At 27.1% G+C, this 13147-nt stretch overlaps 2 protein-coding genes across 2 annotated transcripts; one reads left to right on the forward strand and one right to left on the reverse strand.

The window, feature by feature from the left end:
• The first annotated feature begins 5822 nt into the window (after positions 1–5822).
• LOC122723350 (protein SODIUM POTASSIUM ROOT DEFECTIVE 2-like) lies at positions 5823–7542 on the forward strand. Its single transcript, XM_043955389.1, has 3 exons — positions 5823–6818; positions 7062–7137; positions 7232–7542. Exons 1-3 carry the CDS (start codon positions 6612–6614, stop codon positions 7357–7359), a joined length of 411 nt encoding a protein of 136 aa, XP_043811324.1. The 5' UTR covers positions 5823–6611; the 3' UTR covers positions 7360–7542.
• A 1517-nt stretch (positions 7543–9059) lies between these two features.
• Positions 9060–12577, reverse strand: LOC122723268. The gene is made up of 4 exons (XM_043955046.1): positions 12403–12577; positions 11973–12298; positions 11261–11872; positions 9060–9074 (listed from the first exon to the last, which is right to left on the reverse strand). The coding sequence occupies exons 1-4, from the start codon at positions 12575–12577 to the stop codon at positions 9060–9062; spliced, it is 1128 nt and encodes a 375-aa protein (XP_043810981.1).
• Positions 12578–13147: the final 570 nt, after the last annotated feature.

The raw sequence follows: 13147 nt of genomic DNA on the forward strand, positions 1-13147 counted from the left end.
TTTTTCTATTTAAACCTTTTGTATTTTCAGCAGAAAGGAGGAGAAAAATATCAATTAAGAGAAAATCTCTTTGGTTCATTCTCACCATAAGTAGAATACTATCTTGGCTTTGACTGGGACCTATCAATGTATGGAATAAATTTATGGCTTACTGGACCACTACAAGATAACCCTAATGTTTAATTATTTTATTTGTTTTTAAATTTACTACTAAACTTATTTATGAATGAGGTATTAAGCACTTGTATGGAAAATTTTAATTTACTAATATATGTATTTTAAACGTGTTGGTTAGAATATCGTAATTAATTTATTGTATTTTATTATTGATTTTCTTAATAATTTTATAGTAATAGCAAAACGAATTAATTGAAAAATTATTGTAATTGTAGTTGATGTCATAAATTTATGATGAATTTGAGATGGATTAAATAGAAAGGTTACAATTAGCAACAAAAAATTGTAATGGTGTTATTGAGAATTTGCAATGAAATATGTGACCAATATAGTTGTTGCTAATTAATAACAACAAGTTTATCATTCTAATCCATCAATAATTTTAGTGATGGCTTATAAAATTTGCCATAAAAATTATTAATGCGGTCAATAACAACAAAATTTTAGCATTTACTGGCTTAATATGATGATTAGTGCATCTGAATAAATTTGAGAGGTCTCAATTTCTACTCCCTCAATCTCCAATCCCCATTTCAAAAAAAAAGAAAAAAAACAACAGAATTTTAGTTGTTACAAATCCATCAATGAAAGCTTCCGCGAAAAATTTATTTGACAATAATTTTCTATGTTTTGTAATGAAATAAAGATGGAAGAAAATAGAATTAATTATTCAAAGATCATAAATAAAAGAGAGAAGGATAAAAGAAATTAATATAACCTTAAAGAATAATTAATAATAAAATAAAAAATAATTAAAATTAATCCTAAAAAAAATTAGGAGGCCACAAGTACATCACCCTTTGCAGAGGACTTTTAGAACACTCTATTAGGCCTCCTCCATGGTTATATATTTCTTTTGCTTTATGGAATGGTAAGGTGAGCAAGCGAATTTTGATGCTTTTCACTTTCTTGCTTACTCATATAATTAAAATAAATTCTAAAAATAAAATAAAATAATATAAAACCAGAAATAAATAAAAATAATGCAATTCCAAAACCTAATTATTTTAATGGAACTAAAATAAAAACCATAGCAAAAAGTTCTAATGTAATCACAATTTCTTCTTGAAGAAATTCGACCAAGCTAGGCCTCACAAAGCGAGTCATATCCACCTTTTAGAGGGTGCTTTAAGACAAAATAAAAATAAATAGTAAATAACTTCAGAAAAATATAAAATTTTATAGGAACATCCCAAAATCACCAAGTAAAATATTCATGAAAGAATCATTCAAATACGATGCATCATTTTTTAGATTTTGCCATCATTACATGGCTATCACTGAATTTGATAAATCTTATGTACCATTTTGTATACAATATGATACTATGTTAGAGTTAGAAATTTTAAAAATGTAAAACAAAAAAAATTTAATACACGCTAAAAATTTAATTTTAGATTCAAGAATCATATAAAAATGGGAATGAAAGGACAATATATGCCTTTTGCAAGTTGCGACATTGTTTGGTAATGTCCATAAAATACCTTATTATTTAACTCAACTTTAAAAAAAATCATAACTAATTCAAAAAATTAAAATGAAGAAACTAATATAATAAAAATTGCATGGAATTTCATGAGGAACTCAATATAATATTTTGAGAACTATAATCCCCACTTATCGAAATCGATTTTTGAACAAAAGTAGATTTCTCGAATCTTAAAGTCAGTTCGAAGGGATTGAGGCCACTGTAGTAGGTTTTTGTCCTGCACTGCCTGTACTAGGTTTTTGTCCTGCACTACCACTAGAATTTTAGCCATAAAGACGTTCAAGGGAGTGACCTCTCTATGCTAAGGGGGTCTAGGTCGGTGGTCGGTTTCCTGATGGTTGTTATACTTGTTCAAGGCTCTAAGGCCTTGGTCAGGTCTTCTATTTACATGTTCTCTTCTTTGGTCGCAAACCTGCTGGTCATCAAGGCGTCATATTGCTTGATGTATTTTTTGGCCCGTTGCATTAGGTCTGCCAATGTGCTAGGCAACTTTATGCTCAAAGATCCAAAAAATTTTGCAGAGGTGGTTCCTTTCTGCATCACCTCCACAGCCCTAGACTCATCGAGATTAGGAATTTATAGGCCCTCAGTGTTGACACGAGCTACATATTCTCACAAAGTCCCATCTCTCCTTTGCCTGATTTTTTCTAGATAACTGGTCTTTCGTTGGGCTGGAACACTAGCTATGAACTTTTCTATGAACGAGTTAGCTAGGTCGCTAAAATTTTCGATACTTTCTGCTTCCAGGTTATTGAACCATGTCAAGGTTACTCCGGTCAAAGGAGTGGGGAATATCTTGCAAAGCAAAGCATCAGAATGAGTTTTTAGATCTATGAAAGTCTTATTATTGATTACATGGTCTCTGGATTTCCTGTACCATCATATTCTCCCATGGTCAGCATAAGAAATTTCTTCAAGATAGCTTCTTCTTAGATACAGGCTAGGAAGGGCGAATATGTCCTTAGACTAGTTTGGGTTTCTGCTTGGCTTTTTAGCTCGGTCAAGAGTTCTTCTTTCAAATTTTCTAACTTTTTCTCTGCTTCTTCTTCCTTCACTTCAGGCTTGTTTGAACCGGCTGGTGACTTGGAATTGGTTTCTTCTCTCTCGCTTTCTGACTCATACTCTCTTAGCGTTGCACTTCTTCCCATGTCGACACGTTCTTCTATTAAACTTCTCACCATGTGGCTTCTGGACTTAGCTGATGGTTCTTTAGGTGCTTCAATGTCTCTTCTCCTTCTAATTCCTTGTGTGGCAGTCATTGGCTCGAGATTTTCGGCCTTTGGGATGAATGTAGGTGTTGCTTGGGAGTGATAACTAGCGTTGGGTTTGTAGTCATGGGAGTTATAAAGCCTCGTTGTTGCATGATCTAGTTCATCCACATCATGATTTATTGTAGTTGCAGCGACATATCTTGGAGGTATTGGTTAGACAAAGGAGTTTGTGGGATGATATTTATTGATTTAGAGTTGCTAGCGGAAGGTACATTTAACATTATCTGAGTGGAGAGATATGAGAATAAGGTCATTAGAAACGGCTGAGGATTGGGAGTTTTCGGGATTTGGTTCTCGTTTCCAGCGGGGTTGGTAGGTTGCTTTCTTGGTTGGCCATGTGGTTCTTAATGAGATTTATTTGAAAACTTCGATAATAGAATAATCTCCTTTATTCCGACAGATGATACCAATTGATAAACTGAGATCCGATGGGCTTCTCAAACGTGGACACATGTACAACAGTTTGATTTAGTGAGAAAATCAGTGGACTGGGATTGGCTCAATGGGGGGAGAAAATGCAGAAAAATAAAAAAGATTTAATTGATCAGGTGCTAAGCTTTTAGAGGTTAAGGTTTCACCAGGGAGGCAAGATTGTGAATTTTGTGAAAGTTAGGTAGTCAAGAATTAGGAATGTCCCGAACTTGAGTTAGACCAGTGATATATATATGTTTGATCGTTCTGATAACTCCTATTTGTCACGTTCCATTGAATTGGGCATGGACGTCTTTCTTGCAAGTTTGTCAGGCAACTCATTAATGGTGAGCAGTTGGCTAATAAATACAAAGCCGACTAGTCTATACCTTATATATTGTACGCGTCACATCAGTCTAATTTACTGCACGTGCATTTTTTATCCCGATAATATTTCGAGAAGACAACCCCGGTAATATCATGATTTCATCAAATCAGGTGTAGCCTATTCGATCTGTATCTAGGTAGGTTCTCCTCAGTTACCAAATTTGATCAGACCGGGGATACATGTCTTGATCAAAAAAATATTTTATATTTTATATATTATTAATTAATAATTTAAAATTTTTGAAGTTAGAGTTTATTACTAGTTAGTTTTGTAAAATTTCACCTATTAATTAAGTAGTTATTTCCTAAAATTAACCAATAAAAATATGTTTTATTTTCAACATGTAATTTGTAAATTTTTATTTTTGCTGCATGAGGGACTATTTTGTTTATAAATAAAACCTTTACAGACTCTTCTGCTTCAGGTTTTCTAAATTATTATTCATCCACATTATGACCCCTAAAACAGATAAGCAACTCTTCTACGAATTAGAACATAATCGAATTAAATTTAATTATTAGAAAAAAAAATTAAACAGAATTTGAATATCGCCACAAAACAGATCTGAGTTGCATTAGGACATGTATCACAGTACATAATTAAAAATGTAATAAAATAACATTCATATTAGATGCTTCATTATTCTTTTTATCATATAAGAAAAATTGATATAACATAATTATGATTTTTTTTCATCATCGTCACTCATTTGATCTTTCAGTTTAGGTCAATTTTGGACGAGAAATATGATAATTTTGATTCATTTGTTCAAGGAGATCGAGAATAGATTGCTGGTTTCCCATTTCAATTTCAATCGGCTTAATTCCGATTTGATGAAATCTAAGTGCTAGATCTTTTCGAATTTTAGTAGGAAAAAATTTTAAGGAAAAATTACTATTTAATTTTTATGGTATGAGAAAATTTACTTATTTATTTTTTGATTTTAAAAAATATATATTAAAATGTCTCTAATAATTTTTAAAAAAAAATTCTAATTAGTTATTTCGTTAATTTTAGCTATTAAATATTGTAAAATAGTCTAAAATACTCTTAATACAGAGGGATTAATTAGTAAATTTTTTAAAATATTAAAGAATCAACTAATAAATTTTTTAAAATTATAGTAATTAAATAATAAAATATTTAATGACTAAATTAATAAAATGATTAATTTCTAAACTTTTTAAAACGTTAAGAACATTTTAATATATTTTTTAAAATTGAAAGATTAATTAATAAGTTTTCCTATAATATAAGAATTAAATAGTAAATTTAATTTTACTTTGAAATTGAATTGGTTAGTTCTAACTCGGTTGCAATCAATTTCAATTCAAAAAGAAAAAAGGAAAAGCATCCTAATTTAAAATCGAATAAGAATTGCACAATACGATGTAGAGAGAGTGGAGATTGTTGTAGTCTAATTCAAATTTTGTACATTGTGATTTATTATTGTACCATAGCCTAGTTTTATTTCCAGTCCAATTTCACAGGGGTTTAATTCAAAGAAAATCAGAATCAAGGGTTGTTGTATAATTAAATTAATTATTGTTCCTGTTTTATCATTAAATAAGAAAAATTATTAAATTATTTATATTTTATATAATGACTAAATATTTATAAAAATAAAGTATTATATTATATTATGTTTCAAAATTTGTCACATTATTTATATAAATAACCCGTTATTTCTTAATTTATAAAGCGCTTCCGCTTAATATAAAAAATAATCCTTAATCTTATTTAGGAATATTTATGCTACTCAAATTGAAAACAAAAATTTAATTTTATTTAATTATGAGTTATAAATATAATAAATATTTTTTAAAAAATTTAAGATTTTAAATAAATTTTAATTAAAATAAGAAAATAGGTGACATAGAAACATGCTTTCTCAATTTTCGCTGGATACTTGAATTTGCATAGCACGTGAAATTGTAGGATGGCAAGAATTAAATAAAATAGCAAAGATCATGTGATGAACAAGTGCCCTGCTTCATCAACTTTACTACAGCTTTTCTTCAAAATTCGTCTCTTTCTTGCATCAATGGTCACTCATTTTTTAAAAGGAACCATCATCAATCACATGGACCAACCTGTTTCAAAATTCAAAAAAATAATTCTATCTTTCAATAATTCATCTGAATACCTTTCTCAGCTCTTCCTCTCCAATAATTTATAGCCTTCTGTCTCTATTTTCACTATTATATTCAATGCCAAACACAATTCCCTCTCAGTTCTCAATAGTTTTTCTTTTTTAACTATTATTATTCTCTAACTAGTCCACTCCCATTTAAGACCCATATATTATTATTATTATTATTATTTTACTGCCATGCATCATGGCTTGTCATGAAGTTTGATGTTTCTACTTCCAATTGAGAGACGGTGACCTTTGTCTTTTGCTCCTTTTCTTCACCTCTCAGGCCCATGAATTCTTGCTTTCATTGCATGTACATTGTGTGGTTCTTTCATTACCAGAAAAGCCACTTGAGGGAAACCAACTTTTTGTTCTACACATGATCCATGGCTAATTAATTTCATTCTCACATCACAAAATCTAGTTGCTTTTTGGTCTATTAACTACCTTTCTCTACAGTTTCTTCACTACTGATCTACATGGGAAAATGGGTCTTGATTCTTCATCTCATCTCTTCATGAGTTTTCTTTGGGTTTGATCTGCTCAGCTTTTGGTTTTTCCAATAAAATTTTACATATTTTCAGCAATTTCTCTCTCTTTTCGATCCCCTCATTTGATTTGATTTTAGTTTATAATTATTGGTGATCGGATTGGTTTTCACAATATATATGAGGAGACTGTGTGGGTCAGATTAGCTTCTTTGATTAGTTTTTCCAAGAGGAAAGAAGATTGGTAGACATGGGTAAGCTCAGTTTTGGTAAGGTTTGGGATTGCCTTTGTCTGAGTTCAGGTTCATCAAGCTCTTGTTTTTGCTTGAATTCCTTGGAAAATGAAGATTACGTGTTTGAAAAAAGACCTCTGATAGCAAGTGACAAAGGGCAGGTTCTCAGAATGAAAGATGTTGTTTCTGATACTCAGACCTTGGCCTTTCAACTCAAACCCAAGGTAAGTTCTCCTCGTTTTTATTTATACTCGAACTTGAGATCTAACCGTTCATTTGACTGCCAATGAGTAAATGTTTATTCGAAATTTGGGGTTTTCCAATATAACATGGTGGGTTTTTTTTTTATTTTTTTTTTTCAAATGGTTAAGGACATGTGAATCATTGTTTCAATATAGCCAAGTTTCAATTGTCAGATCAAATCCATCACAGTGAAAATTTGAAATATTATGATTTTTAATGTTCAGATGGTGGTGTTAAAGGTGTCTATGCACTGCCATGGCTGTGCAAGGAAGGTGGAGAAACATGTTTCAAAATTGGAAGGTACATGAAAATTCCATTTTAACTAGTTATTAACCTTTTTGTTTCTTTTTTAATTTCCTCAAAAAATTATTTTCTTTATTAAATAAAATTGCAGGAATGACCTCATACAAAGTTGATCTGGAAAGCAAGATGGTGGTTGTTATTGGAGACATTATTCCTTTTGAAGTGCTAGAAAGTGTATCCAAGGTGAAATATGCTGAGATTTGGAATTCTCCATTCTGATAATAATAATTTATTTTTAAAAAATATTTATATATATAAATAATATTTTTTATATTTATTTATTATAAGAACTCCATTAGTTATGTATATGTACATATACCAAGAATGCATTACATGCTTAGCAAGTTTTCCATCTACTGTGTAACATGTATGCTTTTGTTAATTATTCCATCTATTTTGTGTTGTTATTTATAAGAATCGGGTTCTGAATTTATCGGGTTGTGCACGTTATTGGAATTTTGAATCTAATAAAAAAATGTATCGAATTGAAGTGAAATAAAAAAATTTGATGGTTTAAAAATTAAACAGTTCAGAATTAAATTTATTTAAATATTTAATTTTATTAATTTTTTTTATCAAGAATTATATTGGAATCAAATGAAAACCGTACCATACTCTATAACAAATAAAAACCATATCAAAAAATTATTTTTTATATATTTTCTTAATAATTTATAGTGATATTATAATTCTAATACATAATTTTAATAATATATTTTATATATCATATAATTTTAATAGAATTACACATATAATAATATTATTATTTAATTATTAAATATTATTTATTATTTTATTTAATCAATTTAGTTAATTAATTATAATTTATTTTATTTAAATAGATTATCTATATATAATATACAGTAATAGAAATTTTCAATATATATATATATATATATATATATATAAACTAATAGAATTGTCATTATTATGTATATATAAAATAAAAATAAAAATTTATTAAATTTTTTAGTCACTTATCAATTATAAAATATTTATAATAATATAATTTAATTAATTTCATCAGTTAATTAAAGTTCGTTCTATCCAAATAAACTATCTCAATATTAATATAATTATACTAATAGAATTTAAATTATTAAAATAATTATATATATATATTTATAATTATTATTAATATATATATATATATATATATAATTATTATATATTTTAGTCATTGATTAATTATTAAAGGTTTATAAGAGCATAATTTAATTAATTATACTTTATTATATTTAAATAGATTATATTATATATTATTTTCATATTAATAAAATTTGTACTAATGGAACATAAATTTTATATATATATATATATACCTGTTAATAAAATATAAAAAAAATAATATTAAGTTAAATTATGTCATTTTAGATATTACGTAATTTTAAATAAAATTATACAGTTTTATAATAAAAAATTTAAATAAATTAAATAAATTTACAACATTTCATTTTAAATAAAATTACATAGTTTTGTATAAAAAATAAAAAAAAATTAAATAAATTTACAACGCAGTTTTTAGAAACCGTTTTTGGAGTTTTTTTTTTATTTTTTTTAAGAGTTTAAAAATTATAATTGGAAAACTATATTATATTTGGTTATTTATTGTTTTGATATATTTTAAATGAAAATATTATATAATATTAGGTATGTTTGATATTATTTTAAAATTTAAATGTGAAACTTATTAATTTAATATAAATAATATTAATATTATGTTAGAAATATTTAATTATTTTGTTTAAATTTAAATTTTATTATAGAAATCAGGATTGTACCAAAATAAGAGTTGATACTAGAATCGAACCGGAACCGAAAATACATAGAATCATAATATTTTAACGGTACCGACATTTAGTTTTGATTCTGATTTCAAAAAAATTTAAAAAATCAATTTTCAGTCCCATTTTAATTTTTTACAAAGAACCATTCTGAAAGCGAAATCGCATATCCTTAAACATCAGAATTAGGAGTTAATATTTGGTCAATTCATTTAAAATTGAATTAAGTCGAAAATACTAAAAATTAAATTTATTAAATTTATTAAAATAAATCAAATAAATTAAAGTGAAAACTGAATTGAGTTTTAATTCGCTTCGATTCAATTTACCTATCGATTTCTTCACTGCACAGAATAAAATTATCATTCTTGAATCCTAAAATTGCCAAATCTCATTAATAAATTATACCGTTAATAAGCAATCACAAATATGGAATTAGGGATTGAAGAATTAAAATAAAGTTACAAGTTCTGAAATTATTAGAAAGCATGGAAAACATGTCTAATATTTTTATTGCAAACTCAACAAAACATCAATAAATTTGATACAAATAAGAAATAATAAATCTAAAATTAATAATTCAATAACTTTATTACAACTATAATAATTATATGCCCAATTTCAACTCAAATCCATAAATCTCAACTCATAAATAAATAAGGAGGAAGGAAGAACCAAAGGATTGGTTGTAAAAACGAAAGTGACGGAGGAGAAGGCATATGAAAGCCACAAGGCCCACAACAACAATGAAAGAAAGGAGAAGGCGACAGTGAAGGCGATAACAGCGACATGGAAAGGAAAAGGAAGGAGCGGCCAACTAAAAGAAAAGGCGGAGAAAAGTTAAGATTTTTTCGGTTTACTATGAATTTATAGTATTTTGTTGAATAGTTTAGATGCTTTTAATTAAAATAAACTGTTAGAATCTTTTGTTATTAAATTTAAAAAAGAAAATTATAATTTGCAAATGTGAAATGTAGACCCGAGCCGGTTCGCAACATGGACCTTAACCGGTTTGAAACTAGACTTTTCAAGGTCCAAAATGAATTGCTGCTCTTAGGCGAAATGATAAGTATTTGGAACTCATTTAAAAATTATTAAATATATTAATTTGATTTGATTATTTTAAAATTTTTATTTTTAAAAATTAAATCAAACTAATTAAAATAAAATTTTAAAAAATTAAAATTAATTAAATTTAAATTTTTAATTTAATTTAATCGGATTGATTTTTTTTAATTTAACCGGCTAAACTTTAATTGGAACTATTTTGTGAGCATATTTTAATTTTGTTTTGGTTTTTGTTTACACTTCGTAAAATGGAAGACAATTGTAAAGGAGGCCCATGGATTTAGCGTGGGCGCAGTGCTCAATGCTGTTTGATGTTTTTCCATCAGGAAATGTTTTATTTTGATTGTTACGTAATTGCTACCGATTTTTTTTTTTTTAAATCTGCAATATGATTAATTTTTCAAAAATTTTAAAAAATAAATTTTTTAGTTTTTATATTTTAAAAAATTAATAATATAAAAATTAAATTTTTATAAAAAATAATTTTAAATTAAAATCAAATTTTATCAAAATTATTAAAATTTTGTAAGAAATAAAAATTATTTATATTAAAATTATTTATTTAGCCCTTGAAAACTGTTTTTTCCTTTATATTTTTATTTTTTATTTATTTTAACTTTGCTTGTATTAGTGTTTAAAGTATTATTATATTAATTTTGAAAAAGGAGGGTTTATTTTAATTTATATTTTTTAATGATAGAAATATGTAAAGTTTATAATACGTGAAAAATATTAATAATGGTTCTCTAAAAATTTTTTAATGTGATAAAAATAATTATTATTTATAAGAATAAATATTTATATTTAATTTAAAAATAATAAGAATGATGAAGTGAATAAATTAAAATAAATTTATTATTAATTTGTGTGAAATAAAAGAATTTCATTAAATTCTATTATTTTTAATCGTATTTTAAATAAATAAATCCTTTTAGTAATGAAAATGAATTGAATTAATTTAATTCTTTTCTTTTAAAAATTGTATTTCAAAAGGGTGTAATGGATATATTGATAGAATTTACAAATTACATATTTTTCACATGATAATCAACTTCCATTGATAAAAGTAAATACATATTTTATTTTAGCTATTATAATGCAAACTATTAAAAAAGAGCACGTGGCTCTTTTAAATTACGATAAACATCTATAAGTGAATTCATAGTAAATTATTTTGCAATTTCTTTTTCTATATACAATAATAAACAATAAAAAAGGAGTTCATTTTTAATCTTGTTATAAAATTTATTTTTTATGATGTTCATTACTGAAAAGGATCGCTCCGTAGTAACTGTAAAAACTGGAAGAGTAAAAATAAGAGTTGCCACTCGATATAGAAGTGGATATATCTCGAACTTTCTTGTTTTCATTAACCATTGACACAAATCAGAGATAGTTGATAATGCTCCAAATTCAAAAAGTTGTCGCACGTGATCAAAATGCTCAAATTGTACCCTTAGTTGCACCATCTCATATTCAACAAAGTCTTGAGGATAAAATTTTTCTACCATTTTGCAAATATCATTAGTTTTGAATGATGCATGCATCTCTTTGGGATCTAAAACTGAGCTAAGACTAAGCAATTCTACTATATGATAGTTGAACTTATTGTTCAATTCTTGTAATTGAGAGTTAATCACAGCATTGAAAATATCAATTCTATAATGATACTCTATTGTAATTTCATCTTGTTGATAGCGAGCTCTTTCTCTCCTTGCAACATAAAAAGCATTCAAATTTGGTGCATATATGTTAACTAATTTACAAAAAGATATCACTTTGGTGATTAAGTCATCCCATCCTTCATCTCTCAACTTTTGAATGAGTGACTTTGTTAATAAAACAAGATGCATTGCATTCAAAATATCTTGAGATTGAAGCTATAAAGTTTGATACAGCAAATTAGATATCTTAAGAACTCTTCTCATGAGATGTAAAATATAAAACAAACTCAAAAGAAGTGAGTGACACATAAGCTACATCTGCTTCTCCATGCTGAGCCGATGTAACTCCATCATCAATTATATGTAGTAGAACCTCACATATCACACCAAACATGTTCATTATGCTAGAAACAGATTTCAAATGTGAACTCCATCGCATGTTCGCTGACCTTTGCAAAATACCAATTTGATTTAACCTCTTTCCACTTTGAAGCTCATCAATAGCAAGTAAATGAGCAATATTTTCAGCATGAGCAATTTTTAATTGATCAGTACGCTTACATAATACACCAACTATATTGATTATGGAATTCAACTTTGTAAAAAAATTATGAATAGAAATAACTTTTTTTGATGCAGCAACTAATTCAATTGCAAACAATGTGCTATGCAATGAACATAGTAAGCATAAGAGCATATGTTTGAAATCAAAGCTCGTAATCTATGCCATTCTCCTCTCATATTACTCGCACTATCATAACCCTGTCCTCGGATACTTTGAATATCAAGATTATGTTGAGAAAGAACAAAAGGGATTTCATCCTTTAATGTTAATGCAATAGTGCCTTTAACATGAACCAAACTAAAAAATCGCTCTTTCACATATCTATTTTTATTAACAAATCTCAACATAATAGACATTTGCTCCTTTTTTACTCATCTCGAGTTTCATCAATAATTATACAAAATTTAGCATCACCGATTTCTTCACGAATAGTTTTTTTTATTTTAACTGAGAGGACTTGCAAAATCTCTTTCTGTATTCTTAGATATGTATATAAAGCATTTTGTGGAGCTTTGTTTAGAGCTTCTACTATTTCATTGTTATAAGATGTTATCAAACTTAACAACTCACGAAAATTTCCCACCCTTTGTGATGCTTTACTTTCATCATGTCCTCTAAAAGCACAATCTTGAAAAGCAAGCCACCTAATTGCATCAATTGAAGCTTTCAATTGAAGTCTATTTTCTAAAACTTGTTGAGAAGTAAAATGCTCAAGTCTTTGTTAAATATGTAAAGATTGATCCATGAGATCTGCACATGCTCTCTCGGCATTTCGATGAGGAGAATTTAGATATTTCCAACATGTGTTAAAAATGCACAGTTTTTACTATCTATCACTTTTTTCCAATTTCGAAATCCATTGGCAGTGAATGCATCAAATCTAGAAGGACATTTGGAGTATGAAATAAATAACATGGTAAACAAAA

The sequence above is a fragment of the Manihot esculenta genome, chromosome 3 (genome assembly GCF_001659605.2).
Source record: "Manihot esculenta cultivar AM560-2 chromosome 3, M.esculenta_v8, whole genome shotgun sequence".
Classification (NCBI taxonomy): domain Eukaryota; kingdom Viridiplantae; phylum Streptophyta; class Magnoliopsida; order Malpighiales; family Euphorbiaceae; genus Manihot; species Manihot esculenta.

Excerpts from the sequence above, each read along its gene's own strand:
- LOC122723350 (XM_043955389.1), top strand. The coding sequence starts at position 6,612 with ATGGGTAAGCTCAGTTTTGGTAAGGTTTGGGATTGCCTTTGTCTGAGT. Across the intron at positions 6,819-7,061 it reads CCTTTCAACTCAAACCCAAG|ATGGTGGTGTTAAAGGTGTC; the intron begins GTAAGTTCTCCT and ends TTTAATGTTCAG. Across the intron at positions 7,138-7,231 it reads ACATGTTTCAAAATTGGAAG|GAATGACCTCATACAAAGTT; the intron begins GTACATGAAAAT and ends ATAAAATTGCAG.
- LOC122723268 (XM_043955046.1), bottom strand. The coding sequence starts at position 12,577 with ATGTCTATTATGTTGAGATTTGTTAATAAAAATAGATATGTGAAAGAG. Across the intron at positions 12,299-12,402 it reads ACAGGGTTATGATAGTGCGA|TTGCTGCATCAAAAAAAGTT; the intron begins GTAATATGAGAG and ends CAATTGAATTAG. Across the intron at positions 11,873-11,972 it reads CTCAGCATGGAGAAGCAGAT|CTTCAATCTCAAGATATTTT; the intron begins GTAGCTTATGTG and ends CAAACTTTATAG.